The following is a 17,600-nucleotide window of genomic DNA, read 5'->3' as shown; positions in this document are numbered from 1 at the left end:
GCTGGGGCATTGCAGGGCATGGAGCATTTGCTGCCCCAAGAATTTTGCTATCCAGGAGGGAATGGAGTGCATGGGCGGCTCAGCTGTGCCACAGCCTGCAGCTGTTCCCTGCCTGCAGCTCTCCGGACATTTAAAGTTTAAAGCCTTCTCTCCACGTCTGTTTTCTCCTCCATCTCCAGCAGCTCACACAGACCCAGGAACCGCCGGCCTGTCGGGCACCCATGGGCTCACTGGTGGCCAAACTCCTCCTGCCCACCCTCAGCACTTTGGTCTTTCTCCCCACCATCAGCATCGCGGCCAAGCGGCGCTTCCACATGGAAGCCATGGTCTACTTCTTCACCATGTTCTTCGTGGCGGTAAGAGTGCATGTGTTTTTCCTCCCTCCCAGTGTCAGGAACAGGGGGGTGTCCATGGGGGTGAGAGGGGATGTCACCAAGTGACCACCAGAATACCCAGTTTTATCTATCTCCCACCGTGTGCAGTGCTGAGCAGTGCATTCTTGAACGTCCCCATCCTTGGAGACACCCAAGGTCAGGCTGGTTGGGGACATGAGCACCAGACTGAGCTGTAAGCCTCTCAGTTCAGTGCAGGGAGTTGGACCAGATGGCATTTGAAGGTCACTTCCGATTCAAACGATTCTATAATTCTATGGCCCTGTGATTCTTTGGGTGGATGTGCCGAGGGCTGTCCTTAAGGGGACGTAGTGGTGTTTCATGGTGAATTTAGGAAGGGTCTGGATGTGAAACAGTGATTCAACACAGTGTTCTGGAGCCAATCCTCTCTTTGTTTTACAGCTGGGAAATAGCCACGCTGGACTGAGGGTTTAAATGCCATTCAGAGTATCTCACTATGCTTCTGTCCTTGTAGCCAGAAGCACACAGTCAAATTCTTGATTTTGCAATTGCTAAGTGGTGGTGTGAGCCATGCTGGAGTCAGGGACTTTTGCAGGGGGGAAGGAAAGGCTAAAACATGCTGCCGAGCTATCGGGGAAAATAAGTTTTACCCCTCCACTGTGGCAGTGATGTGAAAGTCAGCACCTCCTGCCCCCCTTTTGTTCATTTCTCACCACCCATCCTAAGGCATTTCATGGAGCAATTTGTGCCCCCCACATGGACACAGAGACAGTGGATAGCGAGGCATCTTCCTGGTGCAAACAGCTCTTCTGCAGCAGAACTGAGGGTAAAGCCCTCTACGCTTTTATTCCTGAGGATCCACCATCTAAAGCCCCATTTAAAGCACAGTGCAGGGGGAAAACTTCTGCCAGTTCCATAAAGACTCCAGGAGCAGTCAATAAACCCATCCCTGCCGAGCACAGCCCCCCTCTCCCCCCCAAGCTCCCTTCCAGCTCCCCGGGGAAGCCAGACATCTACGATTTCATTTTGCACTGCTTCTGTGTCTGCTCCACCTTCCCCAGAAGCCCATTGGAAAGTTGGCTTGTGCCTGGAGGGGAGGCGGGACGGATCCTCACCGCGGAGCCGAAATCCTCGCGTGGGGAAGGGGCTGCAGCTGCCACCCGGATGGGGCAGGGAGTGACAGCTGCTGCCATCCCCATTCTTGTCACATCCCCTCCTGGGTTGCATGTCGCCGTGCCCAACAAGTGGCATGATGCCGGTCAGAAAGGCACTCCTTCTCCTTCAGCCCTTCTCCTCCCTGATCTCCAAACACAGCCTGAAGCAGGGAGAGGAATGATGGCCATAGTGCTATCATTGCTAGAAACCACGGTGAGCCAAAGGGCTCCGAGTGATACCCATGATACAGAATAGCAGCATCCTGCTCTGCATGGCAGTGGGGCTGCCCCATAGGCACGGGGCCAAGCAGTGGTGGGACCTTTCCAGTGCTATGGTGCTTGTGGTGGGAAGTGAGTAGGGCTGGGAGCAGGTAGGGAAAGGTGAGCACCAGGCAGGAGCATTGCTGTGACTGCTCCGCAAAATTTCTCTTGGCTTGATCTGCATCTGTGCTGCATGACAGTGATTCTTTGCAAATATCCCAATCGATGAGCAACATCCAGTGGACAGGAACCAGCAGGCACTAATGAGTGATGTCCCCAGTGTCCAGACTCTGTCCATAGAAACACTAATTAGCCCATACAGTGACCTGGCATCTAGATGTGTTTCATTGGGAAACTCGTTAGGAATTCTTTTACAAGAATCTTTCACAATTAAAGTCAAAACTGTCTGAGCCCTTCCTTCTGCTGGAAGAAAGCAGCTGTGGGTCCCTGCTCACAGCAGCAGTGTGGTCATCACAATGCAAACTCTGGCGCTGCCTGGAAGGCAAAGCAGAACCAGTCTGCAGATAATTTTTAATAGGACAGAAGGGTGCTGGCACTGGGGTGGTTTGCCATTGGGTACGGTGATATTGTCTCTCCAATAGATTCATTGCTGCACATCAGCAGCCCTGGTGGATCTGGGACTGTTCTGCTCCTATGGTTTAGCAGCCACACAAAGTCTGTTTTAAACCAACTGATAAGAGGAGGTATATTTTACCTGTCTGTGGGTAAGAATCTAGATTTCTAATGTTTTCTTTTTTTCTTTTTTGAATAGATTTACCATGCGTGTGATGGCCCTGGCTTATCGGTGCTATGTTTCATGCGTTATGACATCCTGGAGTACTTCAGCATCTATGGGACAGCTCTGTCCATCTGGGTGTCCCTGATGGGTAAGCACGGCTCAGGGTCCCTGCAGGTGGGTGCTGGTTGCAGGGCTGTGCTTTGGAGCTCCAACTACATCACTCACCTCTTACAGAAGTCAGTCCAGGCCATGGTTTGGTCTTTCTTTATGTCATGGAATCATAGAGTGGCTTGGGTTGGAAGAGGCCTTAAGGATCATCAAGCTCCAAACCCCTTGCCATGGGCACGGCTGCCTGTGTACCACACATGCCTTGGAAAGTCACTGCACCTAGTGGATGGATGCACACCAAAACCATCCCGCATGGTAGCTGGGATGGCTTTGCTCTTTGAGATAAACAGAGCCCTGGAGCCAGCTGTTGTAATAAACTAGGCACTCTTCTTCCATCATTATCTTTTCACATAAGCAAAATTGTTTATTTCAGATAGGCTCATGCAATCTTGTGCTTTGGTTCAAGGAACCAGCAGCACTGGGAGTGCTACAGGATGACTTGGTCTGAGACCTCACACACCAGAGAATCTCACTTTTCTCTTCCCTTTCCCCACGCTGTGCCCATTGGTTTGTGTGCTGAAGTTCTTCTAGCCATGGAACAGCCCACGTCCCAAAGTTGAGGCGTTCAAAGTGCAGAGCTTGCCACTTCCCTAGGCAGCAAGCAAACCAAAGTGGTTTAGTCAAAACAAATCTATCTCCCTAGTTATCAAGCCTGGTCTGGGCTGTTGGAAATTATTAGATCTGATTAGAAAAGGCAGAAAGGTACTCTTCTTGCTTTTCATTAAAAATCCCGACTCTGGCATATTCAGGTTTCTTATTCGCACATTCCCTCCATTCTCTATTTTTCCCTTCTTGTTCCTCATTCACCACTGAAACGAGGCAAAATAGGAATGAACACAATGAAAGAACCAGAGAAGGGGGAAGGCTGCAGAAGGGCAGCGAGGCACGTGGTCTGCAAGGGACATTTCTCAGTAGATGACGGCAGGGTCAGGGAAGGTCGGTGCTGATCCAGGCACTTTGGTTCCTCGCAGCAAAATTTCAACTCGATTGCTTCATTAACCGCGTTCAAAAAAAAAAAAATCTGACAGCAAATAAATAAATAATAAAAATAAATAACCCCAGACTAAGATGTCTAAAATATTGACCCACGGGGAAACAACAGAGATTAAAATGCGGACATGATCCCTTAGCCAAACTCCCTATAAAAACCTGATCCAAGGACATGGAGGTGCACTGACTGCAGCCCAGGGAAGCCTCTGGCTGTGCCTTGTAAAGCCCAGGCGCACATGTGCGGACGCAGACCCTCGGGCACGCTTCCCGGAATGCAAATCCAGGACAGCCATAACACAGCTGTGCGAGCTGGAAAAGCATGGAGCCCACTGGGATCCATAACTTTTATCAGTTATTACCCCATTCTGTGCTAAACAAAAGCCTTCAATAATTCACTTGCACTGGCGACTTCCAGCTTGCAAACCCAGGCAGGTGCCGGTGTCGCCCATCAGCCTGGAGTCCCATCCCCACCACAGCCAGGAAATTTGGGAGGGCTTTGGGAAGAGCAGGAACCAAGCACAGCTCCACCAGCTGCAAGATCCCTGCTTTCATCCCTGATTTTTTGGTTGAAGCAGCAGCAGATTCTGCCAGGGTCAGCCCTACAGGTGTGCTGAGGTCCCTGCATTTGTAGAGCCAAGGGGAAGGGGTGAATGCACATCCCAGCACTGATGGCTGTAGAATCCTAATCCTAACCCTAACCTAAAGCACAGCCCCAGTCATTAAGGTTGGAAAAGACCTCTGAGATCATCTAGTCTGACCAATCCCAGACCCAATCCTGGGGTCCCTGGGATGAGGCTTGGGCACCCCGAGCTGCTCTCCCCACCACAAGAGCAGGAAACACAGCTGAGCCAAATCCATGCTCTTTGCCCACAGCCCTGGCCGAGTTTGATGAACCAAAGAGATCGACCTTCACCATGTTCGGCGTGCTCACCATCGCTGTGAGGACCTACCATGACCGCTGGGGATACGGCATCTACTCGGGACCCATTGGGACAGCTGTGCTGGTGATCACCGTGAAATGGGTGCGTCCAAAGGGCACGCCTGGGGCTCTCCAATTACCTGCAAGAGGTTTTCAAGGTCCAGCCCCAAGTTGAACTTGTCTCTCAGACAGAGGCTGGGTTTGCAAGGGCACACACATCCTTAGCTCAGGTTTTGGGGCTGAATGTTGAGAATCCAGCATTGTGCAAAAAAAAAACCCAAAACAACAGAGGTAGAAGGAGCACAAGGCTTGCCCAGTGCAGGCAGAGCCCACAGCCTCAGAGCGTGACTGCAGCTTTGCATGGCTTTGTGTTAGGGTGTTTCATGGTTTGGTGTTAGGGGAGATTTAGACTGGATATAAGGAAAAAAAAATTACAATAGTGGTGATGCAATGGCACAGGTTGCCCAGAAAGGTGGTGGGGTTCTGTCCCTTGAGAAATCCGAAGTTGGGAGATGGGGCTCTGAGCACCTGGTGGAGTTGCAGGTGTCCCTGTTCACAGCAGGGCATTGGATCAGCTGGCCTTTAGGGATCCCTTCCGACTCAAGTGATTCTGTGGTTCTTTGTGTTAACATTAACGAGATCTGGGCATGGAGCCCCTGTGGGCAGGGGTGAGGCTGCTCAGTGTGCTCTGTGTGCTCTGTGTGCTTGCAGCTACAAAAGATGAAGGAGAAGAAAGGGCTGTATCCAGACAAGAGTGTCTATACCCAGCAGATCGGTCCTGGCTTCTGCTTCGGGGCATTAGCACTGATGCTGAGGTTCTTCTTTGAGGTACCATTTGCACTCTCCCCCACATTGATCTCCAGGGGTCATCACCCTGGCTAACATCTGTGCCACAAATAGATCCAAACCGTCCTCATGCCAAGGTGAAGGCCCCACTGGCTCCTGGGTGCACACAGCCTTGCTTTCAACCTCTGCTCCCACCACTGCCCAGTGCCCCTGTTCTGCATGAGAGCTCACACGTCCCACCCACACCGTTACGGCTGCTCCGTGCATTGGGAGCTGTGAGATCCGACCTCGCCGCCATCCCCGAGGGTTATTTTTCAAAGCATGCAGTAATTGCACATTCTAGCAGAACATAAAAATGTCACTTTGCAGCGCGTCCCCCCCCCCCCTGCACCCCATCCTCCCTCCTAGCCTTCCCAGCCTCGTCCTTTGCAGGGTAATGAAACACTTCATTCACCAATTGGGAAATGTGCAAATTGGAATGTGTTAAATCCACTTTGCCTTTTTTTTTTTTTTTTTTTTTTTAAGGCTGAAAATCGTTTCTTCTCTGACAGCAGGACTCAGGATATCTCTTTTATCCCTTTCCTTTGGGCTACTTGCAGAACCCCCACGCTCTGCACCCACTGGCCCAGTAATGCTTTCCCATTTGCAGGAGTGGGACTACACCTACGTGCACAGCTTCTACCACTGCGCCCTGGCCATGGCCTTCGTGCTGCTGCTGCCCAAGGAGAACAAGAAGGCCGGGGGGGCTGGCAGCCCTGCCAGGCTCGACTGCTCCACGCTGTGCTGCTGCGTCTGAGCCCCCCGCATGGTGCTTTGCTCCAGAGGATCTTTGCCCACCAGCTCCATACACACCCAGGGCTTTTCTTCTGTGGAATGGTTTGCTCTTTCCACCATCAGCCCTAGCTGATGTGCTTTCACTTTGCTCAGTTCCCCTGGAGAAGCCTTTGCATGGGGTGTGCCCCTGTGCCAGAGAGCTCTGCATCACCCTGTGCGCTCTTGGCCACGTCACCTCCCCCTGTCCCCTCTGCTGGCCTGGGAGGACCAGAGCTTCAGGACCAGTTTGAGCACATAGTTCTCTGTTCGTAACACCCAGAACCTTTTTGTGAGATGTTTGTATTTTTGTGAGATATTTACTATTTTATTTATGCATTCTCTTGATGTAAATAATACTTATTTGCAAAGACTTGGCAAATGTGCAATACCAGCATTTCTCAAGTGGTGCAAATCCCCTCCCTGCTCAATCCTGTCTTGCTCCAGCCCCAGACGCTTTGGGCACAGCCACCCCATCCACTGCCTCACCATTAGCTGCAGCTTTGGGTGCTTTGGCCAGGCCAGCAGGTGTGCTCATAGCAAGCATCCTTAGTATGGGAAGCCTAAGGAAAATGAGAAGGCACAGCAAAGCTCTCGGAGAGGGGGGAGGGCTGTAAGCCTCTAACATCTCCTCTAACAGACTATTTACTATAGCAGAAGTGTATGATTTATTTAGACTGTCTGGGAAATACGCCAAGACTATATGTCATGGACAATTAGAGCAGTATTGATATACAGTGATGTCCACAGAAAGCCCACATTAAGCCTGGGTTCCTCTGGAAGAGAAATCCAGCCTGGTCATTCATCAGAGCCACTTCCTGCAATGGGGCAACGACCAAAGCTGAGCAGCTTTCCAACAAAAACACAAATGAATCACGGAGCCCCGCGTGTCCAGGAGTCACTGGCAAGCTGGTGGCACAACCAACCAGCTGCACACAGAGAAAAGTGTGCCCAAAGGGCTCTGCAGGCACCTCGACCAACAGGACTCGCTGGAGTGCACGCAGCCTCCAGCCCCATCTGCAAGGTGCATGCAATGCTCTGCCTGTCGCTTGTTGAGCCATCCTGAGCACATCTGTGTATCCTGAATGCTGCAGGCTGGGGTTCATTGCTTCGCATTCAAACGCTCATCCAGCCTCCCCATCTCTGTGCACATCTTCACCACTGGTGCAGCCATTGACCAGAGGGACTTGAACCCCAAAACACATATTGTGGCTGTTTGGCTATTGCAGGGCAGCAGTGCTGTGAAAGTTCCCCATGGAAGCCCCAGCTGAGCTCACAAGCATGGGGAGAGAGTCGTGCCTGCAAAATGCTTAGGGGAGAGCTGCTGATAAATGCAGTGGGTTATGGTGCCTAAATGCATGTTATAAGAAGGCTGACAGATCCCTTGCAAGCCAGGAGGGCGTATGAGCTAAGGTCCAGCTGAGTAAATGAAAGCTCCTGCTCCCACCTGCTGTGTACTCAGGTGTTACACCAAAAAAAAAAAAACCAAACCAAAACAAAACCAACCATCCAGAAAGGGTATTACACACTGCAAAACAGCAGTGAGGTTTCTCTCTATTCCTTTCTCCCTTTTGTTGCCCTCAGGCTCTGCTCCCACCATCCACCCCCAAACCAGCACCCATCCTGAGAGCTGCACCACAGCCAGGAGCATCCGTGGTGTCCACGGTGGGACCAGCATCCACGGGGCGATGCAGGGCTCCCCACACCTGCCTGCAGAGACTGAGCTCGCTATCGCCCGGCCAGGATATCCCATGCACTACAAATGCAAGGAAATATTATAAACATTTACAGCAACGTAGACAAAACAGTCTCTTGTAACCTTTTAGCGCTGCTGAGAGCTTTGCCTGTAAGAGCTCTTGAGCCCCTGCCAAAAATTCTTGCTGTTTTCATAAGACGAGGTGTTTTCGTCTAAGGTGCAGTCTGAGTGCTGTGACCTTTGTCATGTCTGCTACTGAAATTTCCTGCTTCTCTGTTATTCTCTTCTTTGGTAAGACGATATGAAACCCAAAACTTTTATTGCCCCTTTTAAAGCGTCTTTATAGCTCCCCGTCTACTTCATATACTGTGTTATTCTCCAATGCTGGGATATTACTTATGGGATCTAGGCTTGATGCTGCAAAAGGCATTTGGGTTTTGCGGAGCCGAAACCGCCCGGGCTTTTTTACCATCGACCCAAGGGGGAAAAAAGAAAGAAAGAAAAAAAGGAAAAAATGAATGAGAGGGGAGGGACTGTGTTTTCTGCTCCAGCCCTGTATCTGCTGTCAGCACAAGGCAGAGCAGCATCCCACTGCACACCAATGGGCACCCGCATACAGGATGACCCAGTGGTGTCCCTTTGCAGCACTCATGGCCAAAGTGTCCCCATCACCGTCCCCTCCTGATGACAGCCACCCCGCAGGGCTGGGATGAGGGGATTTAGGACCTGCTGCTGCACGAGGGGCAGCTTCCAGAGATGTGGAGTGGGGCTGAGTGCCAGCTAATCTTCCAGGCAAACCTTATCCAGATCCCTTTGGCTGCAGAAAGCAAAAATCTGGCCAGACCTAAACATAAAAGCTCGATTTCTGCTGCCAGCTGCATGGGGCACTCCAGAAAGCACCTTATCTCCATGGGATTCTGAACGGCAGCTTTCGGCTTTTTCCACTCACTGCTCCCCCTCTCCATGCTGACTCTGTATGCATGTCCAAGCAAGAGGCTCCACTGGCTTAGTGGCGAGCTTGGCTTCATCTTCTGACTAATGCTGTGCCCTGTGGGCCACAGCAAGGCTACCTCATTTTGGAAAGCACTGCAGCTCCTGCCTGAGCTTGGCCAGCTCCAAGGGAGCTGTGCTGGACAGACCCAGGAGATGCATTCTCTAGGACTTACTCTCAGGGGTTGTCCATAGAAACTCAATTTTCGTGGAAGTTCAGCAGTGGTGATTTGTGTTCAGGGAGCCCAGGGGAGATCTTGCGCTGGGCTCTTCCATCACCCTTCATTCTGTTTTCTTGGAGATGCCTGTGCCCTTAGCAGGGCATGGCTGAGGGGGAGAACCTGTAGTGGCAAAGGCAGCCACCACCCATGTCCTACCCAGCACCAGATCTCCCTGGGACGTGATAAGGAGCACCAGACTGAGAGCAGCCCCATCCACCAACCTGGAGCAAAGGAGAGCAGGGTGGGATCACCCTGGTTGGGTTTACTATGCAAAGACAACCTTCCATGCAGCAGCACTAGACATAGTCAAAGCAGATGCATAGTATGTCTAGCAAATAGGTAGCACTACCAGGACATCCATCCCACTTCAGTGCTGGGCGTCCTGCAGGTTTGCAGCCTTCAGCCCCAAATATGAGCACAGAGTCCTTGGAGGGGCAGCTGCAGGCTAGCAGGGCTCTCCTGGCTCCTGCCACGATGCTACAAAACTCTCATCCCAAATCCAGGTTGGGCATCTTTGGCCACCCCACTCCTGCAGCAGAGAGGTCCCTGAGAGCGGCGGTCCAAGGTTTTGGTTTAGGCCAATCTCCCAGAAATTCTGTCATCATGCAGAGCATCACGCACACTGCCGGATCCACATTACAGAAAGGATGGCCCTGAGCCAGCACCTCTTAAAGGCAGTGGAAAAACCCTCCCTTGCTACAATGGGAGTTGGCTCAGCCCTTATATGATCTGACAGATACCACAGAGCAAGAGGAGTTGTTTTAATCTGGGAATATCTCATGGCCCCAAAGCTTCTCCTGCAGACTGACAGGGCAGCGTGTCTGTAGAGCGTGTGCTGCTGGAAGGAGGGCCTTCCAATAAGTGTTGAACTGATGGTCTTTATCTGATCCATGTGCTCTGAAGGCAAGGGAGCCGCTCGGGTTTCCAGCTGTACACATCATCTGATGCTCATAAAAGGAGCTGATGTGTCTGGGAGCCCTAGACCCAAAGAAGCATTCTTGAAATGGGGGAAAGTCAGTGTTACTCAAAAAGCACTGCACAGACAGGCAGGGCAGCTGTGTCTCCACTACCTGTGTTTTTCCAGCAATGGTAAAACTCATGAAGGGTCTTTTTGCCCATAAAAGGGAATCGTGGAATCATAAAATCATAGAATCACAAAGGTTGGAAAAGCCCTCTCAGAACCCAAGTCCAACCCATCCCACCGTGCCCACTGCCCACGTTCCTCAGTGCCACATCTCTGCCATCCTGGAAAACCTTTTCTTGGAGATCGGGGGAAGCTTTACACACACCTCTCCCCTCTCTAAACGCCTTTCTTTGCATTTTTGCTCTTTCAGTAGCCCAGCTCATTGGAACAGAGCAGGAGCTCAGGTCCGCGCTGTGACCAAGGTATCAGGTAGCACCTCCACATCTGGAAGGGATTTTGACATGAGTTCTCCCAGACTCGTTACAGACACTTTAAAAGCAAAATCTGATAAATAGCAAATGTTTAACAAGTCAATAGGAAGCTGTGTTTGCTAGAACATGTGGCCCTCACTGTCCTAGCACTGCTGCATCGCCAGTGCTTTCTGAGCATGCAACCATGCAAGGCTCCAGCCGGACCTGCTCTGCATTACAGCGGGAAGAATTAAAGGCAGATGTATCTTTACACATCCAGATGTGTCCAATAGCCCTCATGCTGCCTTCCTGCCCTGGTGGTGAGGGGGTTTCTTCTGCTGTTACCAGTAAAGTATCTCAACACAACAACTCTTGTAGTGTTGCAACCCTTGCCTGCTTTCGGGCAATAAACAAATGAACTGCCAAAAATGTGGCAACAAGCATTAAAATAGACAGAATTATGCAAGGAGCAGAAGGGGAGACAGAGGAATAAGGAATGACCAGAAAAGCCACCAGAAACCCTCCGGGATGCCTGCCTATATTTAAAGATAATGTGTCCAGCCCTCTTGCCAAGTCCCACTCATTTGGAGCTGGGCTCATGTTTTGGATTAATTTTAAGTCAGTTCCTAAAGCATCTCGCTCTCACGAGGAAGAATGTTTGCCTCCTTGGCCAAGGTGACCAGTTATTACAAAATCTCACTCACTATTTTTCAGCCTCTCACTCATTTAACATTGTCATCACCCAGAGCTCCAGGGCAGCGCAGGGGGGGGACCACATGGCCCCAAGTCTGTTCACTGGGGACAGGGCTGGGAAGAGTGGGGGGTGTTCCTCTGTCAGTGGGGCTCTTCCCCTCTCCAGTGAGCATCTCTCTATCACACAGAGCAGAATTCACCCCTCCCGGCTACCTGAGGCCCTTCAAAATAGTGGTCAGGTGCTGTAGTGGGCTGCCTGGAAAGGTAGTGGAGTCACCATCTCTGGAGGTGTCCAAGGAGTGTTTAGGTGTCTTGAAGGTCTTTTCCAACCTTGGCGATTCAATGATTCCATGTGCCCACCCTGGGTTGGCTGAGGTTTCCATGTAAACCACTCTTCCACTGAAAGACTTTTTATAACCAAACTACTCTGCTGAGGACACATGCATGTTCTCCCCAATGTGCTTTGCTTTTTTTCTTCATTTTCTGGCCAGAACACTCAACTCCTGAGCCATGCCCCAAACTCACCATGGAGGAGGCATCCAAGTGGTGTCACCTCCCCCCATGTCCATCCAGTCCCAGACACAATCTGGGGACACTTCCTGAGCAGAAACGTGGCAGTGATTCCTGGTGACCTGCTCCCAACTTCTCACCGAAGCATCTGCAGCATCCTAATCACCTTGGAATTCAAAGCACATCCACAGCACTGCCATCAGATGCTTCCCGTTTAGCCCACACGACATGGCTGCAAGATGCTTTGCCACTGACTCACAGTGGGACCTGACTGGGCAGTCCAGGGTCACCTCTGTGGAGCACATGGCAACAGATACGGCTGAGCCTCTTTTCAGGCCCTTGGGACATCCCAGGAAAAGGCTGGATGCTGCTTCATTTCTTCACACCTCTATCCTTAAAGATCCAGTGTAAATAACCAAGTGAGAGCAATCATCAGAAATCAGCTGCAGTAAAAATCATACTGCAAGATCTTGCTGCATTTGGGAATTACAGTTAAGCACATTTCCTCCAAGCAGCAAGAAAAGTTCAGTTTGAGTTTGGCAGGATTTGGAAGATAAAGCCATGGATACACTCAAAAACTTCATTTAAACCAGTTCAACCAGCACTGCATAGCCCCATCCCAGCAGGGAATGCACAGACTGAAGGTGCCTCTTGTGCAATGGATGCTGCCCAGCAAGGTCTGGGATAGCACTCAGCATTTTGCTCCGTCTCTGGGCTGTCCAGGCTAAAGGGAAGACCACACATAACATGGGTTCAGAATGCCAGTAGCTGTGCAGAAAGCATTTGGTTTACATTAATTATGTCTGGATGGAAAAAAAAAAAAAATGGAGAGAGAAGGAGAGAACACAAGGCAAGAAGACAGGAGGGATGGAGGCAGCTTCTGCATCATCCCAAAAAGATCTCAGATCCCAAAGGTGGATGACAGCACACATGCTTAACACCTTCTGCCCTGAGCAGTGCACTGCAGCCTGAGTGGCTCCTGTGCAAGAGAGGAACAGGCGCAGCCCATGTGCTGAAGGCTCCAGTGGGATCTTTCCTCCAAGCTCTGCTCCCTGCCCTGCTTCCCTCTTTTTATCCTTTCCCAAACTGAAGTGCTCCTAAGAAAGACTGAGGAAGGTGCCACAAACGCTGCTGCTGGCAGGATGCTGCTGCTTGCTGGGAAAGGAAGCAGAAAAGAAGAAGTGAGAATGCATGCATAGGGAGGAGGAAGACGGCAGAAGATTCGTTAGAGACAGAAAAATCTCCACTGTCCACTGTTGGTGCATGACCCAAGCAGCAGGGTCAAAGCAAACCCTGCAAACCAACAGTGCTACGGTGGGGCCACAATGCCACTCACAGCTGCATAGCATCACCCTCAGCCCAGCTCTGGGCTCTGCCACGCATGGAGCCAGGGCATTCAGCCCAGGTGGTAAACACCTGCCTGCAGGGATGGGGCTGAACGGCTGCAAGAAGCTGCCTGTGATCTCCAACAGCTGCAGCCTGCACATCTGCACTCCATGCAGCCTTCTCCACAACCTGCATGCTCCCTAGCACTGCAGCAGTCCCCAAGGCAGCGCTTTGCAGCACCATGAGCTGTGCAAACCCCAAACACATCCTTATCTCCCACGGACATTGGGCATGCAGCAGTTGGCTGGGGAGTGACGGTGCCTGGCCATGGGGAGCTGATGCAGAACAGCATTCAGGAGCCCAGCTCTGCATCCAGCCACTGTCCTGTGCCCGCATCCCTCACTGCATGCTGAACGTGGGCCCCATCTCCACTCAGTGGCTCGGGCAGCCCAGGCTGCATGTGCCAGGAGCTGGGCTGACCCATGTCCAAGGTGATTAATTTATCAGGCTTTTGGCACCCACCGCTCCGCACCAGAAAAACAACATCCCAAATTCCAGGCCCTCCCGTCCAGCAGATGTGTCTGCAGTGAGGGCGACCTTCCCAGCCCTCCTCGCAGAAGCCTCTGCCTGTCCTCATGTCCCAGTGGAGTCTGTGTGCTGCCAGACCACAACCATGGATAGGATGGGACAGGAGGGCAATGGATGCTGCTGGACCCAGGGAATAACAGCACCACAGGATACACCTTGAGAGCATGCATTTGACCTCAGCGGGTGATTAAGGCCTCATTAAATTTGCATTAATCTGTAGAATCAAAGAGATACAGCAGATCTTTAAGGGACACAGGCACAAAGCCATTGGGGCTGGCAGTGGGGACTGAACATGGCACTGCTGTGAGCTCTGGAGTGAGCCCCACTGCTCGCTATCCCCTCCTCTAAAAGTGAGAACGAAAAAGTGCAGTGATCTCATCCCGATGCTGCAGGGTGCTGGGGTGTCGGGCAGCCAAGAAATGGGAGAGGACTTCTTCCCACCTCCTCTGCCTTGAGCCCGGGACTCAAGGAGCCATCCGTGGGGACATCTCCTGCCGTGACATTGATGCAGTGGGACAGCAAAGAGCCTCCAAAAAGGTCACCAGCATTTGGAAGAGACTGGAACTGGACCCCATTGCCTTGGAAGAGGTTGGAGTTGGACCCCGCAGTCCTCTCCTCGAAGGAGAAGTTTCACAATTCATCCCGTTTGTTCGCTGTGGCATTTTCATCACAGTAGTTTGACTTATGCAATTACATAAAAAACATCTAATGAAATCTCAGTGACACAAAACATGAACGTTTATATTGGCCTCCCCGTGCCGCGGAGTTGATCTTGGCCGGGGCATCCAGACAGACATTCTGCATTCTTCAGAGATTAAGCACTGAAATGCTCCGGAGAAACCCAGCTGCCTTCTCCCCCTGCAACCGCGGCGCTAATTCCAAACACATGGTAGCTGTCCGGGGAAAGGGGAACACATACATTACACACACACAAATATCGCTGTGTCTGCGCCGGGCGCACGCGGCCGCATCCCCATCACCATCCATCCCCATCTGTAACGCAGTGAGAGCGATGCCAACAGCTCAGCAAGTGAAATGTGAAGGAGAAAAGGTGCTTTGGGAACTTGGAGTGATGGGAAAGGGTGGCACAGCGCTGGGGTCTGGGCTTCAGCTGTGCCCATGGCACCTCTCTGTCCCCCCCTGGGTTTTCTGCCCCTGGCCCCATTCAAAATAAACATGGCTGCAAGGCTCTGGGCAATGAAACTCACTCCTGGTTGGGTTCCCACCTCCCCCCTTTAAAAAATTCTTCTGTCTCCCGTTAAAAGTCAAGCTGATCTTTAACCAAAAGGAAAAAGGAAAGAAAGAGGAGTGGAGGGATTTTTTTTTCCAAGCAGCAAAGCCCACAGCTCGCGTGCCGGAGGCGGGGAGGGGCCGGGTAGGACCCGTGTGGGGGGCAGTGCAGAGCTGTCAACCCCACATCCTGGTGCCATGGGGCTGCAGCATCATCCCTGCTCCCACTGCAGCAGTTCCCTGAGTTCATACCCAGGGCTCCTGCAAATGCCCTCTGAGCACCATGCAGCTCTCTGTGCCCACCTCAGCTTGAAAAATGCAGCAAAACACCCATGGAAAAGCATGCTGTCCAGCGAGGCTGTCCTGTGTCCCAAACACATCGGATCTGCTGTTCTGATGGATGACGTGGAGGTGATTAAGGTGCCAGCAAACCCAGCTCAAGGCTGATTTCACTGTGGGCATTGCAGGGTGAAGGAGAGTGAATGCTGCCCAAAGCTGGCTGAGATTTGGGGTTGGCGTAGGGAGGGTGACCAGCACCAGGTGACAGGGCCAGGTGCAGCCACTGTGTTCCCGCACCACATCATCAGCCTCAGTCCTTGGAAAAGCACCAAATTGTTGTTTGCATGGATAGGGTGTGCAAAGTGCAAAGCCCACCGGGATCCCACCAGCACCACAGGGTCCCCTTGGGCACATGTGGGAGCATCACCACCACCCCACATCTCTCGGTTCCCCTGTTCTAACAGCAGAACCTTTTGGACAACCGACAGACCATCAGCAAAACAAGATGTCAGAGCTGCAACCATTGCTGGCCGGGACTCAGCTGGGTGTTGGGAGGGATCCAGGAGCACGGGGGGGCACCGAGCAGCCCACAGGCCCCAGACCTCCCCTTACAGCTGGGTGCTGGGGGCTCCAGACCCACCAAGGCACTGGAGATAGGGGAACGAGGAGAGGGGGAGAGAAAGAGAAGGAAGGAGGAAAATAGCCCCTTATTCTACTTTCATCAAGGAAGCATCCAGCCGTCCAAAAAATTTAATGTTGTATTTTAGCAAGAAAAACAGCTGTTGTGGTACTTGAAGGCCCAGCATATTTTGGCCAGGGCTGCATGTTGTGGATATTGGCTGAGTCAAGGTTAGCTGTTAAAAGGCAGAAATTCTAGACCCATACAAAGAAACATAGCGTTCCTTCGTATCCAGATAATATTTACTCCCAGGGCTGCTTTGTTTTGCTTTGTTCTCCCCCCTGGAGGGGGGCCAGGCACTCAGCCTTGCTGCAGGACTCATAGCAGAGCGTGGAGGGGGGAGGAGAAAAGCATTAGGAGAAGATGGGGAGCCCCATCTTGGCACCTTCATTTTGGGCTCTGCCCACTGATTTTTGGCATTGCCTGGCTTAAAGAGGTCATAGCAGGGATTTGCAATACAGTGAAAACACCCCAGCACTGTGAGTGTTCAGGGGTTCAAATGGTTCCCTATAGTACAGCACAGAGAATGAGGACCAAGAGATGATGATGGCTTTGTGCTCTGTGTCACCAGGCTGTGTGCTGTGTGTCCTCAAAGCTCTGAGCACTCACTGCCCTGAGTTGGGAAAGGTGCTTGGGGAGAAGCATTTCTATTGCATGGAGATGAATCCTTCCCCCTCCCCCCCCAAAAAAAGGCAAAAAAAAACCCCAAAAAAACCAACTAACCAAAAATGGACATTGTGAAATTGAAAAATCCAACATGGCTTTCAACTGCCAAAAGAATTTTGATGGGGAGCCCAGCTCCTCCGAAGCATGGTTGGTTGCCTTCTTGTTTTCAGCCCACTTCCCTTCACCCAAAGAAACATAACTCAAAGGAAAGCATCAATATAATGCTTTCATCAGCCACCGCGGCGGGGTTGGCTCGTCCTCCAGCAGACAGCTCCGTGGCAGGGCTGGCTCTGCCGACAGCCCCATTTCCCAGCACCGTGTGACATCCCAAGCACTGGGGACATGAGGACAGCACAGGATACCAGCGACCTCAACCCCAGCTCGATGCCACACAGGCTGTGGGTGACTCATAAAGCTCAGGAATAAAGCAAAGCCATTGCCCTGAGACAATCCCCCCGGTGCCTGCCAGGCTCTGCAGGAGCCATCCGCGCCGTCTCTCTGTGTTGGCACCGATGTCCCCCCACTGCAGGACCACCGCTGGGCACCCCAGGGTGTCCCTCCTGCCTCCACCCTGGCGCCTGCCCAAAGGCAGAAGCCACCAAACCCAACCCCACAGACTTGGCCGACCTCAGGCTCTTGGATGGGGGAAGGCTGTGGGTGAAAAGGGGAAAAAAAATGGGGAAAAAAAGAAGAAGAAGAAAAAAAAAAGAGTCCAAGGTGGAACCGCAATGTTTATAAAATGGGTCACTGAATTATACATAAAAATATTTTCCTTGTGGATGCAATTACTTCCTGGACTTGTTATTCCACAGATGCTTAAGTTCGCCTCAAGCAACTCCAATAAATGCTTTACAGTCTGCTAGATCAACAGTAGCAACACTGGAGTGAATTGAATAGCACTGTTTCAAATTTGTCAGAAAACCACACAGTGTTTTCATGAGCACGTTTTAGAAACCCAAACAAAACGATTCCCAACCATCGTGCTCCCTCTCCTCACACTTTTAATGAGTTTCACATGAGCTCTGTGCAGCAGGCAGGGTGCTGGGGGCTCCACGAAAAGCACAGCAGCACCTCCCCATCCTTTCCCATACAAGCCCCTCTCCTTCTCGCTCCCACATTCTCCAGTCTCATCCCACAGGACCCGGTATGCATTTGGGATGTGTAGGGC

General features: G+C 51.7%; 1 protein-coding gene across 1 annotated transcript; it reads left to right on the top strand.

The window, feature by feature from the left end:
* The first annotated feature begins 221 nt into the window (after positions 1–221).
* Positions 222–6,166, top strand: MYMK (myomaker, myoblast fusion factor). Its single transcript, XM_042830951.1, has 5 exons — positions 222–356; positions 2,541–2,655; positions 4,539–4,687; positions 5,296–5,412; positions 6,020–6,166. The coding sequence occupies exons 1-5, from the start codon at positions 222–224 to the stop codon at positions 6,164–6,166; spliced, it is 663 nt and encodes a 220-aa protein (XP_042686885.1).
* Positions 6,167–17,600: the final 11,434 nt, after the last annotated feature.

The sequence above is a fragment of the Centrocercus urophasianus genome, unplaced genomic scaffold, assembly GCF_019232065.1.
Source record: "Centrocercus urophasianus isolate 14NV4802_14NV808 unplaced genomic scaffold, USGS_Curo_1.0 seq_34, whole genome shotgun sequence".
Taxonomy (NCBI): domain Eukaryota; kingdom Metazoa; phylum Chordata; class Aves; order Galliformes; family Phasianidae; genus Centrocercus; species Centrocercus urophasianus.
Note: the sequence above shows the minus strand (reverse complement) of the source record. Positions and strands in the feature narration are given on the sequence as shown.

What these genes read in the sequence shown, in the direction of transcription:
- MYMK (XM_042830951.1), top strand. Translation starts at nt 222, where the DNA reads ATGGGCTCACTGGTGGCCAAACTCCTCCTGCCCACCCTCAGCACTTTG. An exon ending in CATCTGGGTGTCCCTGATGG is followed by an intron (nt 2,656 to 4,538) that starts GTAAGCACGGCT and finishes CTTTGCCCACAG; the next exon opens with CCCTGGCCGAGTTTGATGAA. An exon ending in TGCTGAGGTTCTTCTTTGAG is followed by an intron (nt 5,413 to 6,019) that starts GTACCATTTGCA and finishes TCCCATTTGCAG; the next exon opens with GAGTGGGACTACACCTACGT.